Source organism: Gorilla gorilla, chromosome 11, assembly GCF_029281585.2.
Source record: "Gorilla gorilla gorilla isolate KB3781 chromosome 11, NHGRI_mGorGor1-v2.1_pri, whole genome shotgun sequence".
In the NCBI taxonomy this organism is placed as follows: domain Eukaryota; kingdom Metazoa; phylum Chordata; class Mammalia; order Primates; family Hominidae; genus Gorilla; species Gorilla gorilla.
This window is the reverse complement of record NC_073235.2, coordinates 135,896,859-135,915,952: the sequence shown is the minus strand read 5'-3', so window position 1 is coordinate 135,915,952 and position 19,094 is coordinate 135,896,859. Positions and strand designations below refer to the sequence as shown.

The following is a 19,094-nucleotide window of genomic DNA, read 5'->3' as shown; positions in this document are numbered from 1 at the left end:
GGGAGGAACTTGTGGGCTGCAGGACAGCAGGTTTGGAGGGGATGCTCGTGGCCTCTGGGTGGCCGCAGGGTGCTTGGAGTGCCAGGAAGATGTGTGGGTGGAAGGAAGGAAGGAGTGCGGTTTACTCCTGTTCCTAGTCCAGGACCAGCTTCAAACTGGCTCTATGGTGTCCCATCTGGTCAGGGCAACACCATCCATCACCACCATGAACCCTTAACTGCCTCAGTTGTGCCCTGTGCAGGCCCTGCCATCTAGAAGGATATCTATGGCTCCGAATGTCAGGAAAAACGCCACACACACAGCTGAGTGAGAAAGGCACAATTTATTGGTTACGCAGACTTCCATCATGGGAATGTGGGGTGCATTCCCTTCTGCGTTCACACACACCGCTGGATTTAGCTCCCTACATTAATTCTGCTATGTTGAAAAAGCAACATAAGGAAAGACATCACCCATCTATTCTCCTAATAACCAAGGAAGCAGAGCTGAAAGCCACAGAGATAGGAAGAAAAGGCTGCACTATTTCAAGAGCCTGGAACCAAGAGGCCCACCCTCCCTGGCAGCCAGGCTGGAGAGCACGGCTTTCGGGAGCAACAGCAAAGACTCTTCTGCCAGCACGATGGAATACATGTTGGGGGGCTTGGCTTAACCGTGGCTGGTGATAGCTGCCCACCTCGAGGAGGGCACAGGGAACCTGGCATGGGCCTTGGCATCTCTAGCCCAGGCTGAGGCCAGATCTCTCCACTGGAGAATAGGAGCTGATTTCCTGCTCCTTCCAACCAAAGAACTGAGAAGCCAGGTAGATCCCTGCTCTCAGCCCAGCGATGCCGGAACCCACGGGACTTTAGCTAAAGCAGCTTGTGTCACTGAAGCTGGACAGAACAGGCTTCTTGTACCCTAAACAAGCTACCCAGACTCTTCAGCTCCTTAAGGCCGAGCCCTTGTCTCACTCCAGGAGGGCACTGGGCTTCTTAATGCTTTCACCCCTCCGAACACACACCGTTTTAAACTGGTGGGTTTGGGCACGTGGTTTTAGGTGGCTAGAGCCTCAGCTCTCGAGGTCATCCTGATATGACGAATGTTCGTAAAGCACTTAGCACAGCACTTGGCACATCATGAGTGTTCGATCCATGTGGTCATTATTATTATTAATATTATTATTATCTATATCTCCACCCTCGAATCGGCGCTGCAGTTCCTTTCTTCAGAAGGGCGCCCTCAACAAGGCACTGGGGTCCCAAGTACCAAGAGCAAGCCGGGGACCCAGACTGTTTGTTGCCTGTCTGGTGTGCGTTTTTCTTCCAGCCTCAGCACTTGGTGCTAAGTCTCAGGCAGTGAACTCTGTGGGCCACACAGAAGCTAGGCCCTTTCCTGAAAACACAAAGCCTTGCATAGGAAGCTGGGCAGGAGGAGCCAGCAGGAGGTCCCGGGAGAGGGTCCAGTGGCTTCGCGCCGTTCCTCTGGGCTCCCGACTCAGTGGCAGCTCACTGAGGGCTTCACTGTGGGACAAGAACAGAAGGGCTGTCAGGGCTCATTCTCACCAGGCCATGTTGAACTAAGTGGCCCCGGTCCCTGCATGCTGTGGGCTAGGCCAGGCTTCCTTTAACATGTAGCTGAGAAGAGCCAGCACTCACTGTTCTAAGTACTTTACCTACTTATTAAAAAAAATTGTTTTTTAGAAATGGGGTCTCACTCTGTTGCCTAGTCTGGAGTGCAGTGGTGCAATCATAGCTCACTGCAGCCTTAAATTCTTGGGCTCCAGGTAGCCTCATGCCTCAGCCTCCCCAGTAGCTGGGACTACAGGTGCATAGCACCACACCCAGGTACGTACCATATATATATATATATATATATATATATACATACATACACACATGTAATATGTATAGTATATATATATGAAATGATATGTAATGGATATCAATGTAAATACATAAATATATAATTTCTATATAGATGATAATACATGGTAATAATACATAATAGCCTACAATGCAATTCTCCTTCTAAGTCTATGAGGTAGGTACTATTAACAGCCCCTTTTTACAGATGGGTAAACTGAGGCTCAAGGCACCGAGCCAGGAAGTGGGAGGGCTGGGATTCAAACCCAACATAGCCTGACTCTGCAGTCTGTTCTCTTTTTTGAGATGGAGTCTCACTCTGTCGCCCAGGCTGGAGTGCAGTGTCACGATCTCGGTTCACTGCAACCTCCGCCTCCTGGGTTCAAGCAATTCTCCTGTCTCAGCCTCCCGAGTAGTTGGGATTACAGGTGCACACCACAATGCCCAGCTAATTTTTGTATTTTTAATAGAGACAGGGTTTCACCATATTGGTTAGGCTGGTCTCGAACTCCTGACCTCAGGTGATCCATCCACCTTGGCCTCCCAAAATGCTGGGATTACAGGCATGAGCCACCACGCCCGGCCTGGAGTCTGTTCTTAATCACTGTTAGTTTTGCTCAAAAAATTTTTTATTTTACATGAAGGAGAGGGAAAGTGTGCTGAATTCTCCAAAATATTGGGAAATTTTCAAGTATGAACGCGACTTAATAATAACAATGAGGCTGGGTGCAGTGGCTCATGCCTGTAATCCCAGAACTTTGGGAGGCCCAGGCAGGCAGATCACCTGAGGTCAGGAGTTCGAGACCAGCCTGGCCAACATGGTGAAACCCCATCTCTACTAAAAATACAAAAATTAGCCAGACATGGTGGCAGGTGCCTGTAATCCCAGCCACTCGGGAGGCTGAGACAGGAGAATCGCTTGAACCCAGGAGGCGGAGGTTGCAGTGAGCTGAGATCACACCACTGGACTCTAGCCTGGGCAACAAAGAGTGAAACTCCGTTGTTGTTGTTTTTTAATTTTTTTTTTTTTTTTTTTTTTTGAGACAGAGTCTTGCTTTGTCACCAGGCTGGAGTGCAGTGGCGCGATCTCGGCTCACCACAACCTCTGCCTCCCAGGTTCAAGCGATTCCCCTGCCTCAGCCTCCCAAGTAGCTGGGACCACAGGCGTGCGCCACCATGCCCGGGTAATTTTTTGTATTTTAGTAGAGACGGGGTTTCACCATGTTGGCCAGGATGGTCTCGATCTCCTGACCTCGTGATCCACCATGCCTGGCGAAACTCAGTTTCAAAACAAATTTATAATAACAATGAGATATAAATGATTTAGGCTCCTTTTCTTTATGGAATCTTCTTCCTCTGGGACTGACACTAGACTAAGAGTTTATCCACAGCCCCGCCTTTCTTCCTTTTAACAACTGCTGCAGAGGCAATGCAGGGTCAGGGATGTGTGGGACAGGCAGACCTGGGTTCAAATCCTGACTCTCCCTTCTCATGGAGCAGTTCCCAGGACCATCACTCGCATGTGTGCACATGCATGCGTTCACACATGCACGCACATATGCATGCGTGCACACACACATGCACACACATATGCATAGGTACACACATACACACTCACGCATGCACACACACACAAATGCACACGAACCCACGTGTGGCGCAGCGCACCTGCATGGCAGTCCTGCCTAGAGGCCCTGGTGGCCCCTCCTCCGGCCGGTGCTTGCCGTGATGCGGGAGCTCAGTGTTGTCGCGGTAGTCACGGCCCTTGGAGTGCTGGAGGTGCAGCACCGCCGGGCTCTTGACTGGCAGCGGCGGCCGCGGCGTCGGGGTGGGCGGGGTCTGCTGGTTGATTTCCGATCTGGAAGGCTTGATGGGCCTCTTGGCCGGCACTGGGGCCTGGGAGCTGACCGGGGTCTTGGGCTTCCCTTGGCTCTTGTCCCCGCCGGCCGCCCTGCCCTCGGCAGAGGATGAGCACGTGAAGGAGCGCAGCCGGGGCGCGGGCACCTGCTTGCCGGGCACCTCGCCGCGATCAGCCTCCTGGGCTTTGGTGAGCACGATGCTGGGCGACAAGATGCCGGGTTCCGGGCAGGGCGGGGGTTCCTTCCGTGGCATTTTGGGGGATTCCTGGTCCTTCCTGGGAGCAGGCTTAGGGAAGGAACTCAGGGACCCATATAGGGGGTTCTCAAACATCTCGGGCTTCGTCAGCGGCAGGTCCTCCTGAGGCAGCGTGTCCCCTGCGTTCTTCCCCAGGTCACTGGGCCTAGAGCCAGGGACAGAGCAGGGAAGACACATGTCCAGGGGAGAAGACATGGGAGCATGGCTGCTTAATGGCTCTGGGTCTTTCTTTGGGGTGATACAAATGTTTCTGAACTAGATAGAGATGTGTAACATTGCAAATTTACTGAATGGCACCAAATTGTTTTGTCTTGTTTTGTTTTAGAGACAGAGTCTCGCTCTGTCACCCAGGCTGGAGTGCAGTGGTGCGATCATGGCTCACTGCTGCCTCAACCTCTTGGGCTCAAGCAGTCCCTCCCCTCAGCCTCCCAAGTAGCTGAGACTACTTGGGAGTAGCTGGGAGTAGCTAGGAGTAGCTGGACATTGCTGGGAGTAGCAATGCCTCCAGGCCTGGCTAATTTTTCAGTTTTGTTTTATTTTGTAGAGATGGGGAGTCTCACTATATTGCCCAGGCTGGTCTTGAACTCTTCACTTCAAGCAGTCCTCTCACTTTGGCCTCCCAAAGTGCTGGGATTACAGGCATAAGCCACTGTGCCCAGCCTAGCAAACTGTTCATTTTGAAACGGTTAATTTTGTGTTAAGTGAATTTCACCTCAAGTGAAAAAAAGGAAGAGGAAACAGTACTGTGTTCATCATATGTTGTCCTCAAAGACAGCCTCAGTTCTGGCCTGGGACCTTTTCCACTATAAAACCTGTTCACATCAGAGCATCTGTGAGCAAGGGGCATGGCACTGGAGGATTTGTGGGAGAAATGAAGCGAGAACTTACATGGCACCTCAGTATCAACCCCTCATCCTCATCAAATGAGCCTGCTCTCCACAGCCCCTTCCCACCTCCCCAGTCAACAGGCCTCCTTTCCTGGTTCCTCCCATCCCCACCCTGCAGCCTCTCCTCTGACTCCAGCAATTCTGCTCCGACCCAGCATTTGCATGACCGCTCAGGAAGGCGATCACACCTCCTCCTCAGGAACCACTTGTGCTACTTGAGGGTGAAAGCTCAAGAGGCTCCATCTACCAAACTCATGTGTGAGACACTTCCCCAGGCACAGCAACACAGCCACAAATGAGGACAGAATCTGAGCTCAGGGGGCCCGACATCCCGGTTAACACAGTGTCCTTCCCAGCCACATGAAGTCCTCTCCCTGGAAGCCTCTCCTAACTCACAGTGGAAGGAACACGTGGCGGCTGTGGTGCAAGTCAGAGGGAATTTGGACACTTGCGAGTACTGGGGAAGCCAAGGCCAGTAGCTAGAAGAAAGGCCCACTCAACTCATGCGCAGGGGAAGCTCCTGTGTTGTGACCCAAAGTAGGCAAGCGCTGCCTTTGCTTGTTTGTGTTCTGATTTATCACTGCTCTAACTGGAGGTGATTTCCTGCTGAGCAAACTATGAGAACGAGAAATGGGAACACATTTTACTTCCTGACCAGCAGCAGAATCTCCCAGGGGAGTGTTCTGTGTTCTGCTTTCTACAGAAAAGGAAGCTATCGTGAAGAAGTTGTGGATCGCTGGGAACCCACTGAGCTGTTGAGGCTGTTGCGCCTGTTGCTGATGGGATGTGCACTGAGAAGCTGCTCACAGGCACTCAACAGTGACTCTTCGGGGAGCAGATGTGGGCTCAGGGGACAAAGGCGGGATGTCGTCCTCACACAGGTGCCGGCGAGAAGCCATGGAGCTCCAAGGAGGCTGGCCTCCGGGACACACCAAAGGGAGCCTGACTGTGCACTTGGGGGTGTTGCCCATTAATTTTTGGAAACACCTTAGAGCAGGTGCATACATAGAAATGCTGGGGCCTCAAACAAGGACTTTGGAAAGGCGCCCCTCCATGTGCAGCCCTCTTCTGACCCCCGTGTGGAGCCTCAAAGGCCGTTGCTGTGAGTTAGCCAAGGGAAGAGGGCACAGGAGGGTGCAACTGGCATGGTCACAAGTTTTCAGATGAAGGAGCAAGAAGTCCCGACCTCTGACCACCCTCTCTCAGGGGCTGAGATGGGAGGAGGGGGCTGACTTCAGAGAACTGGGGGCAGGACCAGGAAGAGAGCCCTGGGTGCAAGCCCTTTTGTGATTCTAAAGCTCACTCCTCTGGGAAAAGAGCAGCGAGATAGAGACCAGGGAAGCCTTCCCTCTAAGAGGAGGCTTCTGTTGCACTTAGAGAGGGGAAGCTTGGTGGGGACGGGCGGGGAAGACTGGGGAAAACCATGAAAAACTCAAAAGTAAGTCTTATTCCCCTGACCAAAGGTAACAAGAAATTGACTCCTATAGCAGGCCACAGTTGTTGAATAAGGGAACCGATATCTAGGGGACGAGTTGATTCCTGCAGCGAATGACTGTACTTCTCAGATTCAGGAGACGAGTCTCATCTCTAAAGCAGCTAAGCACTGGCCAGGGGCTGAGAAGAGTCCCCTTCCTAACCGCACAGCTTCGATCTGGGGTCACCAGTTGTCCTTGCTTACGCAGGACTGAAGGCTTTCCTGAGATGTGGGACTTTCGGTGCTAAAACTGGGACAGTACTTGGCAAACCGGGAAGGTCAGTCCCTGCACTTGGGTCTGGGTGACGGTGGGGAAACACTGATGGTGCTTGTAACACCCCCTTCCACAGCCTTTGCCCTGGCTGAGCCTGGGACCTGGAGCAGCGGAAAGGGATGAGGCAAGTGTGCGAGCTGCAGGGCTCCAGGCTCCAAGCGCCTCCTTGGTGAGCAGTGAGTTAGAAGCGCACCCTGGGGGTCCCTTGCCCGTGGATGGCAGCCTGTCTGCAGCTGTCACCATAGGGCTGTGGGGAGCATGCTCCCACCAAGCTGTGTGCTCATTGTTATGCACCAAGATCCATTTGCTTTGGGAGCTGAAAAGCATTCACTTACACACATAATCATGCTCCTTTTTCTTTCTGGTTGCTTAGAGCTCCATTTCCTGGGGTCTCCAAAGAGGTGGCCACACAGGCACCTTGATACCCACTGAATAGTGCCTTTTGTCCTCATATTTCCAGGGCAGGAAACTGAGGCTGTTTCTCCTCCCTCCAAGTTTCTTAGGGAATGACCAGGGTCTGACACCCTATCAACACACTCTGTACAGAGGCAGAGAGAGAGACAGCTGAGCTGAGCTTCAGGGCTATCCTGTCCTGACCTTTTCTCTCTCTCTTCCTGACTTCCTCTCATCTATCTATTTATTTATTTATTTTGAGACGGAGTCTTGCTCTGTCACCCAGGCTAAAGTGCAGTGGCATGACCTCAGCTCACTGCAACCTCCGCCTCCCGGGTTCAAGCGATTCTCGTGTCTCAGAGACTCCTGAGTAGCTGGGATTACAGGCGTGGGCCACTATGCCTGGCTGATTTTTGTATTTTCAGTAGAGGTGGGGTTTCACCGTGTTGGTCAGGCTGGTCTCAAACTCCTGACCTCAAGTGATCTGCCCACCTTGGCTTCCCAAAGTGCTGGGATTACAGGCGTGAGCCACCGCGCCCGGCCTATCCGTTTCTTAGAGCATATCTCGCATATTTTGAGAAATGAGACTGTCAACAGCTCCTCCATCCAGAGGAAGACCCTGCCAGGTCAGGCCTGGGAAGGGTGGAGCTGGAGGGAGCTGGAGGACAGTGTGATGGAGAACACACCGCTGCTGGCTCTGCCCCATGTGGCGGACAGCACGCAAGTCCTCATGGAAAAAAGATGAAGAAAAAACCAGTGTTAGAGGAAGAGAGGCTGAGAGTGAACCCCTGAGGTTATGATAAGCCAGCAAAGAGCCTCAAGGGAAGACAGTGCTCATACTATCTTGCCCATCTTAAATCGTTGGTAATTGAGCCTGCACTTTCACGTCTGTCTGTCATCCTGTGGCTACTAGAAACATGTAGAGCTCCCCACTTGTGTATCCACGAGGTGCCCATGGTTGGCTCTGCTCTGTTCCAGCAGCACCAGAGAGCGTCTGTGCCTTTGGGAAGTGCTGACCCCGTTCCTCGGCTGCCCAGCCCGGTCTCCTATCTGGCTTCCATTCTTCTGCCTGAACCAGTTCTAGACTCAGATCAGTTTTCTCCACCGTCCGGGGCTTCCCCAGAGTTTCAGGGCCGGGCCTCCTCTCTCTGCAGGCTGGCTGCCCTGCCTTTTATATCCCTAGTTCCAGTTTCTAACTAAGTGTCCCCTACAGGAGAGACTAGGAAGCTGCTTATAGAACGGGGAACCTCATGGTCGAGAAAAAAGAGGGGAACTGGAGGGTGCGAGCAGGCTCTACATGGAAACTCCCACCCTGTTCCACAGGGCCCTCTAGGGAGCGGGAGATGCCCAAAGGTTAACTAGCTCTAGAAACATTTTTTTCTTTTCTTTTGAGATGGAGTCTCGCTTTTTCGCCCAGGCTGGAGTGCAGTGGTGTGATCTCAGCTCACTGCAACCTCTGCCTCCCGGGTTCAAGTGATTCTCCTGCCTCAGCCTCCCGAGTAGTTGGGACTACAGGTGCGTGCCAGCACATCTAGCTAATTTTTTGTATTTTTAGTAGAGATGGGGTTTTACTATGTTAGCCAGGATGGTCTTGATCTCCCGACCTCGAGATCTGTCTGCCTCGGCCTCCCAAAGTGTTGGGATTACAGGCGTGAACCACCGCACCCGGCCATTTTTTTTTTGAGATGGAGTCTCACTCTGTCACCCAGGTTGGAGTGCACTGGTGCAATCTTGGCTCACTGCAACCTCTGCCTCCTGGGTTCAAGCGATTCTCCTGCCTCAGCCTCTTGAGTAGCTGGGATTACAGGCATGCACCACCACACCTGGCATTTTTATGGAGTCTCGTTCTGTTGCCCAGGCTGGAGTGTAGTGGTGCAATCTTGGCTCACTGCAACCTCTGCCTCCTGGGCTCAAGTGATTCTCCTGCCTCAGCTAGGATTACAGGTGTGAGCCACCGTGCCTGGCTAATTTTTGTATTTTCAGTAGAGACGGGGTTTCACCACATTGGCCAGGCTGGACTCGAACTCTTAACCTCAAGTGATCCACCCACCTCAGCCTCCCAAAGTGCTGGGATTACAGGCGTGAGCCACCGTGCCCGGCTGAAATTTGTTGTTTTTTGAGACGGAGTTTCAGTCTTGTTGCCCAGGCTGGAGTGCAGTGGCGCAATCTTGGTGCACCGCAACCTCCACCTCCTGGGTTCAAGCAATTCTCCTGCCTCAGCCTCCTGAGTAGCTGGGATTACAAGGCATGCACCACCACCCCCAGCTAATTTTGTATTTTTAGTAGAGATGGGGTTTTTCCATGTTGGTCAGGCTGGTCTCGAACTCCCGATCTCAGGTGATCCACCCGCTTTGGCCTCCCAAAGTGCTGGGATTACAGGCATAAGCCACCATGCCCGGCCCAAAACATGTTTTTTGATATGTGTATAGTTTTTATAGGAGGTTCCTTTTCTTGGCAATATCTTTACAAATTTTTACCCTTTAAAAAGCAATCGAGTTGCACTAACAGGTTAGGACATGGAAGACTCCACATACATGTCAGGGGCCTGCTGTGTTCAGGCCCCAGGGATAAGTCATGAGCCAAGTGGACACAGATTGTAGCCCTTATGAGGCTTCCATTCTAGGGTGAAAGCCCAAAGCCCAGGGCGCTTTCATAAGGAGGGAGGGAGCCGTCTTAATGAAGAGGATGCTCACCTTGACTCCTGTGTCCTGGGGGGGAGACCCCGGTTTGCTGTTGAGGGTAAAAACTTCTTGGGTGATATGGGCGGCTGGCCGGGAGGTGTCGGAGGACTTTCTCCCCTGCAGGGCCCCAGCGGGGAATCCTTGGGCGGCTGGTCGTAGCTCCAGGCTGTGGGCTGCTGGTCAGGGGACAAGGTCTGCTTCATGTGCAGGGGCATTGGTGCCCCAAAGGGCCCCACTCCCATGTAGTTGGGGTTGATGATTTCAGTGATGCTGGAGCCACTGCACTGAGGGGCCCTGCAGGGAGGACATGGAGTCACATCTCAGGGGTCCCTTCCCTTCTCGGGGTCAGCAGCAGCCCAAGGAAAGTGTCCTCTGATAACCCTAGGGCTCTCTCGAGCTCTCCTCAACTCCTTCACCTCTTGGGCAGTGATCCATTCATTCATTCATCTATCCATGCAACACCGTGGTTACTGAGGGCCTCGTAAGCACCCGGCCCCAGGCCGGGAGGAGGGAATATGGCTGTGAGTGAGGCTGCCATGGTCTCTGTTCTTATGGAACTCACTTTTGATGGGAGAGAAAAACAAGCTCAGTGACACAGAGACACGGTATTGATGTAGTGCTGAAGTCTGAGAATAACAAGGGGCAGAGATGGGGACTAGTGAAGTGTTGGGACCAACTGGGCATTGGGTGACCCCAGGAGGCCCCATCTGAGGAGGTGGTCTTTTAGCTGAGATAAGAAGATAAGCACATAAAAGAGAAAGAAGGGGAGAGTGTTCTCGGCAGTGGTAAGAGTACATGCAAAGGCCTCCAGGTGAGAGGGGCTTGGCCTGTTCCTGGACGGTCCGAAGGCTGGTGAGCAGGTGCAGAGGATGGGATGAGAAGCTGGCAAGGCTGGCAGGGCAGAGATATGGTGGGGGGGTAGCCTGGGTGGCAGGAAGGAGGGGATTTTCAGGGCAGACTCCGGCAGGGGTTCCTCTGGAACACATCAGCCCACACGTTTGTGTGTGCAGCGTCAGCATAGAGACAGCCATGTGCATAGTTAGAAAAATGAGTGTGAGGTCACAGAGATCAAGGTTGGAGCCTGGAATGGGGGGCAATCAGCTTAAAGCTATGGAAGGGATGGCCCAGACCCGGGCAAGGTGGCCCCAACAGACACACTGCACGCTGCCACTGTGTCAGGCACCGGCCTCCTGAGAACTGAGTTCTGAGTGTATAGGCTGTCAGGGACACTCCACAGCTCTCATGTGCTCTGCCAGCCTGGTTCCGAGCTGTACCTTGTTCCAATCCACCACTGCCTGCTTCAGAAATAAATGCTCGTTCTCATGCTAGTCAAAATGGAAAAGAATTTGTTTCCCTACACTGATCCTGATTCTGGAACCCAGTAGACACTTCAGAGCCAGGATGCATTTGCTGATGGGATTATCATGGGAGGGAAAGAGGGAAAGGGGATGCTTGTGTGCCCACGGCTGTGAACGTCGGAAGCTGGAAGTGGATCAGGGAATGTGCTAGAGATGAGAATTCCTGTGTGCAGCGGGGGTGGCTGGGGTGAGGGCAAGGGCTGGTGGGGATGAGTTGTGGGGAAGGGAGGGAGGAGAGGAACAAGCTTTGTCTGCTGCTGGCATGGTTCTGCCTCCTCGGCTGGTGAGCCGGCAAAGAGACCAGAACTTGATTCTGGATCTCGGAGACCACATCGGTGAGTTAGGGCAGCCCTGCTACCAAGGACGTCTGTATTCTGGTAATACAGACTTTAACATCTGTACTATTCTCAGTTCAGTCTCTGCCAAGAGCAACCAGTGTGCATTTTCCCCCAGTGATTTTTCTTGCTAGTGGATAGGGTGGGGTTTGGTGGCCACAGATCCCATGATTGCTGGTGTCCTCTGTCCCACAGGAGACACAGCCACCATTTGTAGACTTGGAATCTCTCCATTCTCTCCGCAGTCACTTCTTCACGCACTAGGCCGCAAGTTCCTAAGTCAGGGACTGCACTCAATTTGCCTTGATTTCTCTAGAACTGGACACATCATAGGGACTCAACAAATGTTAGCTGAGTCAAACTGAACTTTCCGTCACATTAGAGTTTCCCCAGCTGTGTCACAGTCACACCAACCTCTCCAGCGGTCAACGGACTCGCAGAGGAGGCAGGAGAGCACCTCTCCTGGGCTGGAGCGTCTTCCTCCTGTGTCCTGGGTTTCTCTGTGCTTCAGTTCACCTTCTCCCAGGCCCTGGGTCTGCAGAGCCACGCTAGTGTTTTGTTTTGTTTTTTTGGAGACAAGGTCTTACTCTGTCGCCTAAGCTGGAGTGCAGTGACACAATCACAGCTCACTGCAGCCTCAGCCTTTTGGGCTGAAGCAATCCTTCCATCTCAGCCTCCTAAGTAGTTAGGACTACTACACCCAGCTAATTATTATTATTATTATTATTATTATTATTATTATTATTATTTTTGAGACACAGTCTCGGTCTGTTGCCCAGGCTGGAGTACAGTGGTGAAATCTCGGCTCACTGCAATCTCTGCCTCCTGGGTTCAAGCAATTCTTGTGCCTCAGCCCCCCCGAGTAGCTAGGATTACAGGCGTGTGCCACCACCACGCCCAGCTAATTTTTGTATTTTTAGTAGAGATGGGGTTTTACCATGTCGGCCAGGCTAGTCTCAAACTCCTGACCTCAAGCAATCCACCGGCCTTGGCCTCCCAAAGTGCTGGGATTACAGGCATGAACCACCACATTTTTTTTGTAGAGACAGGGTCTCGATATGTTGCTCAAGCTGGTCTCAAACTCCTAGGCTCAAATGATCCTCCAGCCTTGGCCTCCCAAAGTGCCGGGATTATGGGCGTGAACCATCGCACCCGGCCAAACCATGCTAATTTGTCATGAGTCCCTGATATCCACCCCTCCCCAACACCCACCCCACGCCCACTTTACCTGCTGGTGACTTCCCACTGCTTCATGGGGTCGTGGCTGGTGAGGCTCTTCAGGGTCTTTGGCCCACTGGATTCATCACGCTCCGTCTTCACAAAGTCTGGAAGGAAAGGGACGGGAAAGAGCATGTGAGGGCCCAGCTTCCAGAGCTTAGGCGAGGGATGGCAAAGGGGTTTCCATTTGCAGGCTGAAGCTGCACAGTGAATAGTGAGTACCTGGGGAGGTGAGTTAAGCAAGATTCTGAGGCCTCGTAAGAGTTCAGTGATTGATTAGTTATGCCTGCAGTGGATCCACAGAGAGGAGAGTTGGGATCCAGATTTGCCATTTCATGTGACATTTCCAACTTACTGGTCTCAGCAAGGAACAAAACAGGCAAGTATGTTTTGTCAGATTAAAATAAACAGGCCAGGTGCGGTGGCTCATGCCTGTAACCCCAGCACTTTGGGAGGCCGAGGCAGGTGTGTCACTTGAGGTCAGGAGTTCCAAACCAGTCTGGCCAACGTGGTGAAACACTGTCTCTACTAAAAATACAAAAATTAGCCAGTGGCAGGCACCTGTAATCCCAGCTACTTGGGAACGTGGGGCAGGAGAATTGCTTGAACCTGGGAGGCGGAGGTTGCAGTGATCTGAGATTGTGCCACTGCACTCTAGCCTGGGCTACAGAGTAAGACTGTCTCCAAAAAAGAAAGAAAGAAAAAAAAAGGCTGAGTGCAGTGGTCACGTCTGTAATCCCAGCACTTCAGGAGGCAGAGACAGGTGGGTCACTTGAGGTCAGGAGTTCCAGACCAGCCTAGTCAACGTGGTGAAACCCTGTCTCTACTAAAAATAAAAAAATTAGCTGGGCATGGTGGTGGGTGCCTGTAGTCCCAGCTACTCTGGAGGCTGAAGATGGAAAATCACCTGAACCCCAGAAGTGGAGGTTGCAGTGAGCTGAGATCGTGCCACTGCACTCCAGCCTGAGCCACAGAGTGAGACTCTGTCCCAAAAAAAAAAAAAAAAAAAAAAAAAAAAAAGCAGTTTAGAAGGTACAGAAGCCTGGGTGGGCACCATGAGGGCAGGGTTTAGGCATGTACGAGGGTCTGTTTGTATATGGGAGTGGGCACCATGTGGCCGTGTGGACAAGCAGAGGTCGCCCAAGAAATTCTAAATCTCATCTGCAGCTGTAGCTGTGGTCTTCCCCGGACAGCCTGGAAGGAGCCGTTTAACAAGACGCAGGTTCGCTTGGTACCCTGGGTCCTTCTTTTAGTGGAGGTGCTAATGGGGGAATGACAAGGCCTAAAGGCTGACAGGTGAGGTTCGGGGCCCTAAAAAATCCGCAGGGTCGGGGAGGGTGATCTGGGGGTGCTGGATGTTGGGTTCTGTTGGGACGTTTTTGAGTTGAGTGAGGGTTGGGCCAGATTGTCTGAGATCTTTTCCAGTGCTGGATTTCTGCTCTGAGGCCGCAGCAGAGAGCATATTCGACAGCTTTGCTGAGAGAAAGCACGTTCCCGTCCCTAAGTGGGGGGCTGAAGAGGACACTGGGGAGGGGCTTGCTGCTTACCATAGAGCTTCTCCCTCGTCTTGCCCTGAGAGGTCTGCAGCTTGATCTCCCCCTGGAAGTGGCCTGTCAACTCCCCATGGTGGGTGAGAGGCGTGTAGATGGGCAGCTGCGTTTCTGTGGCCTCTAACCGAAGGGCAATGCAGCCCTCGCCTGCGGGGAAAGTGGGAGACAGCTGGGTGAAGACCCTGCCTTTTCATGGCGGAAACACCAAACTCTTGGCCAGAGAGTTGGTCCTTTGAAACTATGGCCCAGGCAAGGGTTATTTAATAAATCCGTCAGAACAACACTGCAGTACTTTGGGGGCAAATGTCTCAAGTCTTAGAACAAAACGTGGATTAGTTGATGTAAAAAAAATTATATTGTAGAAAATGCAGCAGAAAGACAGAATTAAACACTCATCTGATCGCTGTAGGGAATGAAAACTTCCCAAGATTTGATGCAGCATAAGACATGACAGAACAAAATTGGCGGGCAAGAGGACATGCAAGTTTAAAACTTGCACAGAGAAAAAACCTAAAATAAAAAGGAAACAGATTGGGAACAGTATCTGCAGCCAGCTCCCCAGGCAAGAGGGTACTCCATCTGAACTCCACAAGGAACTCCTCAAAATCAAATCTCCAGCAGATGCATGAACAGATAATACAGACAGACGTTTCCCACAAAAAGAATTGCAGCTGGTTAATTTTAATAAATGGAAAATAGTTCCACTTTCCTAGCCATCAAAAATGCAAACTAAGCAATCATTAAGTTGTCTTTCACAGACATGAAGTTAGCATAGATAGGAAGCGAGAAAAATAACACCCAATGCACTGGGCGTGGTGGCTCACGCCTGTAATCCCAGCACTTTGGGAGGCCGAGGCGGGCTGATCATTTGAGGTCAGGAGTTCAAGACCAGCCTGGCCAACATGTTGAAACCCCCTCTCTACGAAAAATTACAAAAATTAGCCAGGGGTGGTGGTGCATGCCTGTAATCACAGCTACTCAGGACGCTGAGGCAGGAGAATCTCTTGAATCTGGGAAGCGGAGGTTGCAGCGAGCCAAGATCGTGCCACTGCACTCTGGCCTCCAAAAACAAAAAACAAAACCACCCAATGCCAGCAAGGATCTGGGGAAGCCTATCCATGGTGAGGTCAGCTGAGACAGCCTTTATGGCAATCAGTTTGGTGTCAAGCGCCAAGAAGCACAAACACTGATTGACACCCTCTGATCCGGCAAACATGGGAACCTGTCCTAATGAGATTGCTCAAAGGAATAACAAATGTAGCTGAAGAATAATAAAAAATGTCCACAAAGAGATTCATCTCAGTGTTACTGATAGCACCAACAAAAACAACTGACAGAGCCTCAATAATAGTACTTTTAAAATGAGGAATACTTTTAAAATGAGGATGCAGTAAGTACATGGAATATAATGCAGCCATCAAAAGGAACAGTCACAAAGATGGGGCAGGAGAATCATGGAAAATGTGTTTCATCTAATACCAGGTGAGGGAAGCAGAGTATAAAATCATGTTTCTGTGATGTAAGTATGAAAATCTAGGTATGCCTATGTATGAGGCTGGAAATGTGAAACCAAAATAAAAATGATTACTGGAATGAGACTGTTGATGTTTTTCCTTTTTATTATGATGATATGCTGTTTGTGAGTACGAATATGAAGCGGAAGAAACAAAGGAGGATTACAGTATATTATTTTTAAAGACATGGTCTTGCCGTGTCACAGAAATACAGGATTTGAATGAGAAAATGAAGCGTGTGTTTTGTGTACTGCCTGTTTCCTGCTATCAAAGCTTCAAACATTTCAGCAGCCACTCAGATGCTCTTGCATCCGTGACAAGGGGATCCCTGTTAGGGCCGTCACACTCCTCAAGCTCTTCCCACCCCTCCTCTGGCTTGGGGACCCTCTTGCCAGTGCTGCACTGGGAACGGGGAAGAGCTGCCTGGGCTCAGGCCCAAGATCACGTAGTTACCTCCAACAAGCTGCTCAGTAGCTGCGTGACCTTCAGGTCTCCCAGCCTCCTTTCCTCACCTCCCCAAGGAGGGGAGCGACAGTGCCCACACCCAGGTGTTGGCAGAGCCTGCACAGTGGGAGACTATGCGCGGGGCTTTCATTTGTGCCTGCAGCCTCTTCCTCTTTAGTGACTTCCACCAAGCAGTATTCAAAGGTTTTCCATTTCAAATAAATAAGCACGTGGATAAATGTGCTCCCTTGACCCAGGCGCATTCTCCTCTGCCTCCCTCCTCATGCTTTGTTCACTCCTAAGTGCTGAGGTCTGATGTCACCCCAGCCCTTCCACGGACACTGCGCTCACCAAGTCTGCTGATGGTCTGAGTCTCTCCATCTAAGAGACGCTCGGTCTTTTTGTTGGGTCCCTTGGCCACATTTGCTATTGTAACCACACCCTCTCCTTGACCCAACTCTTCTGATGGTGTCCCCAGCGCAACAGCATTCTGGTCTTCCTCATATGCTGTGGCTGTGCCTTGGTCTCCCTTACCCACGGCACTACACCTAACCCAGTGCAAGAAGTGGAAGCATCATTCATGCAGCCGCTCAGACCCTGATATGGTTTGGCTGTGTCCCCACCCAAATCTCTTCTTGAATTGTCGTTCCCACAATCCCCATGTGTCATCGGAGGGACCAGGTGGAGATAATTGAATCATGGGGGTGGTTTCCCCCATCCTTTTCTCAATAATGATAGTGATGGTGATGGTGAGTGAGTTCTCAAGAGATCTGATGGTTTTATACGGAGCTTCCCCTATCAATGGGCACCCACTTCTCCTTCCTGCCATCATGTGAAAAGGATGTGTTTGCTTCCTCTTCTGCCATGATTGTAAGTTTCCTGAGGCCTCCCCAGCCCTGCAGAACTGTGAGTCAATTACACCTCTTTCCTTTATAAATTACCCGTCTTAAGTATGTCCTTACAGCAGCATGAGAACAGACTAATACAGACCCTTTCCCCAATCCCAGGCCCAGACAATTTTCTACTCCATTCCTCTCAATGTCATCCGCTTCTCTCCTTTTTTACTGTCAGTACTTCTATTCTGGCTCACTCATCTGTCATCTTGATCACTGCAGATGCGGATTTCCAAGATGTGAATCTGATCCTGTTAATTCCTTGCTTGAATCTTCAATGGCTCCCTACTGCCCTCGGGATAAGGTATTTGCTCTTAGCTTGGCTTGTAAGGAGAGGCTTGGCCTGGCTCCTGCTTCCTGCCTCTCTCTGTCCCCTCCAGGCTCTCTCTGCCTCTCTCACCCCATGGTCTAGCCACACATGTGGTCTACCAAGGGTGAGCCTGACTTTGGGCTGGAGCCACAAACAGGCAGAGATGATGGTGCAAAAGCCCCTGTTGTCTCTCTGGCCACGGGCCTCCACAGCCTGCCTGGTCTGGGCACCAGGTGATGCTGAGCAGAAGACCAGAGAGCCCTGAGCTGGTGTTTCCAGCACCCCAAGTCCCACTCAGGGGACCCTGAACGACACCTCAGCCCAAATTGCTCTGGCTGGGGAGAGGGGGTCTTCGGGCAGAGGGTGGCTCCTCGGGGGCAGAAGCAGCAGCCCCTTTGTGCCTGAGCAGGTGTTTTGAGACTGGGTCAGCAGAGGGGAGTCCGCAGCTCCAGACCTGTGAGCTGAGAAGGCTGACTCACGACACTTGAGAAGCAGAGAAGGGCAGGCAGACCTGGGTTCAAATTAGGGCACAGCCACCACTACCTATATGACTCGGGCAAGTCACTTGATCTTTCTGAGCCTCTGTTTACTCATTGGAGAACAGTAAGGTCTTGTCAAGGTTATATCACATGATACTGGAAAGTGCCTGGCACAGATCTCACACATAGGGAAGGCTCAATACATGGAAGGGGTTGCCACTGCTGGCTGTCCTGCCCAGAAGCCTAGTGGGGAGGGAAGGATGACTTAGTGGTGACGGTCCCACTAGCAGCCCTGGGATGAGGAAAGGAGAGGCAGGAGCCTATGACCGGAAGTGCCAGGTGAGCCCTCCCTGAAGGCAATGCTACGTCAGAGGCCGCCAGTTCACAGGCAGGTGTGGCACCTGCCCACAGACCCTTACCATAGGATTCGTCGCTGTCAGAGGACTTGATGCTGATGAGGATGTGCTGGTCTAGCAGGTACTCAGGGTCAGAGATAATGGGCTTTAGCTGCAGAGAGAAGGGCACAGGACTGGAGTTGATGGGCAAGGGACAGGTGAGGGGACAGGTGGGTGGACAAGTGGATGAAGATGACGAAAGGTGTTCTTAGTAATCAGATCTAAATCTCTGCTGTCCATACCCAAGAGAGCAGGTAGGGTATAGCTTTCACATACACCCTGTCCAGCAAGGTGGGGGTTAGCTTCCTTCCCTGTCCCCCTCACCTCCACGCTGCACCCCAGGCCTCCTAAACTGAGCTGGCTCCCAGGTCCCAGCAAGAAGGCCTGACCCCAGATGGGCCCCATCCATTGCCCCCGTTCCTTCCCATCCCTAGGCCAGGGTCATGGAGGAGAAGGCAGGCTGGCGGGGAAGTGGGGCCAGGCACCAGGTCTGGAACGATCCATGCACTCCACCCTGCGCCAGGCTCCCCCCACAGAGTACAGAATTTCTCCTTGGCCCCCTCCAGGACTGTGGCTGCATCCCAGCCCTGCCCCTGTCTGGCTTGCCCCTATCTAGGGAGGATGCAGCCTCTGTGTCCATCCTGGCAGAGCCCCCAGCTGGGCCTGGAGTGTCCTACAGATTGTTGAGGGTGTGGCTCAGCGAATGACAGACACAGGCTCCCACATTCCATCTGCGAGCAAGTTTCCAGAGCTGGGGAGTGCCAGCTCCCCCAGAGGCCCTGCTGGCCTGTCTGGCAGTGGGGGGTTGCTGCTAACAGGCTTTGCACAGCACTGGCCAGTGGGGGCTGTGTCCGGGCAAGTGCAGGGAGGAGCATCACACGCACACTAGCTCCTCGTCTGCTACGAGTTATGACTTTTTCAGATGTGGGGCTG

General features: G+C 52.0%; 1 protein-coding gene across 2 annotated transcripts in view; it reads right to left on the bottom strand.

Annotated features, from left to right (window-relative positions):
* Positions 1 to 303: 303 nt before the first annotated feature.
* Positions 304 to 19,094, bottom strand: part of INPP5D (inositol polyphosphate-5-phosphatase D) — a 150,371-nt gene continuing 131,580 nt past the window's right edge. For both annotated transcript variants that reach the window (XM_031008651.3, XM_031008652.3), the window contains exons 22-27: positions 18,186 to 18,273; positions 14,124 to 14,273; positions 12,587 to 12,683; positions 9,678 to 9,959; positions 3,510 to 4,101; positions 304 to 1,499 (exon numbers count right to left, since the gene is read on the bottom strand). In XM_031008651.3, the coding sequence (XP_030864511.2) occupies positions 1,497 to 1,499; positions 3,510 to 4,101; positions 9,678 to 9,959; positions 12,587 to 12,683; positions 14,124 to 14,273; positions 18,186 to 18,273 (1,212 nt within the window). In that variant the 3' untranslated portion in view covers positions 304 to 1,496. The remainder of the gene's footprint in view (positions 1,500 to 3,509; positions 4,102 to 9,677; positions 9,960 to 12,586; positions 12,684 to 14,123; positions 14,274 to 18,185; positions 18,274 to 19,094) is intronic.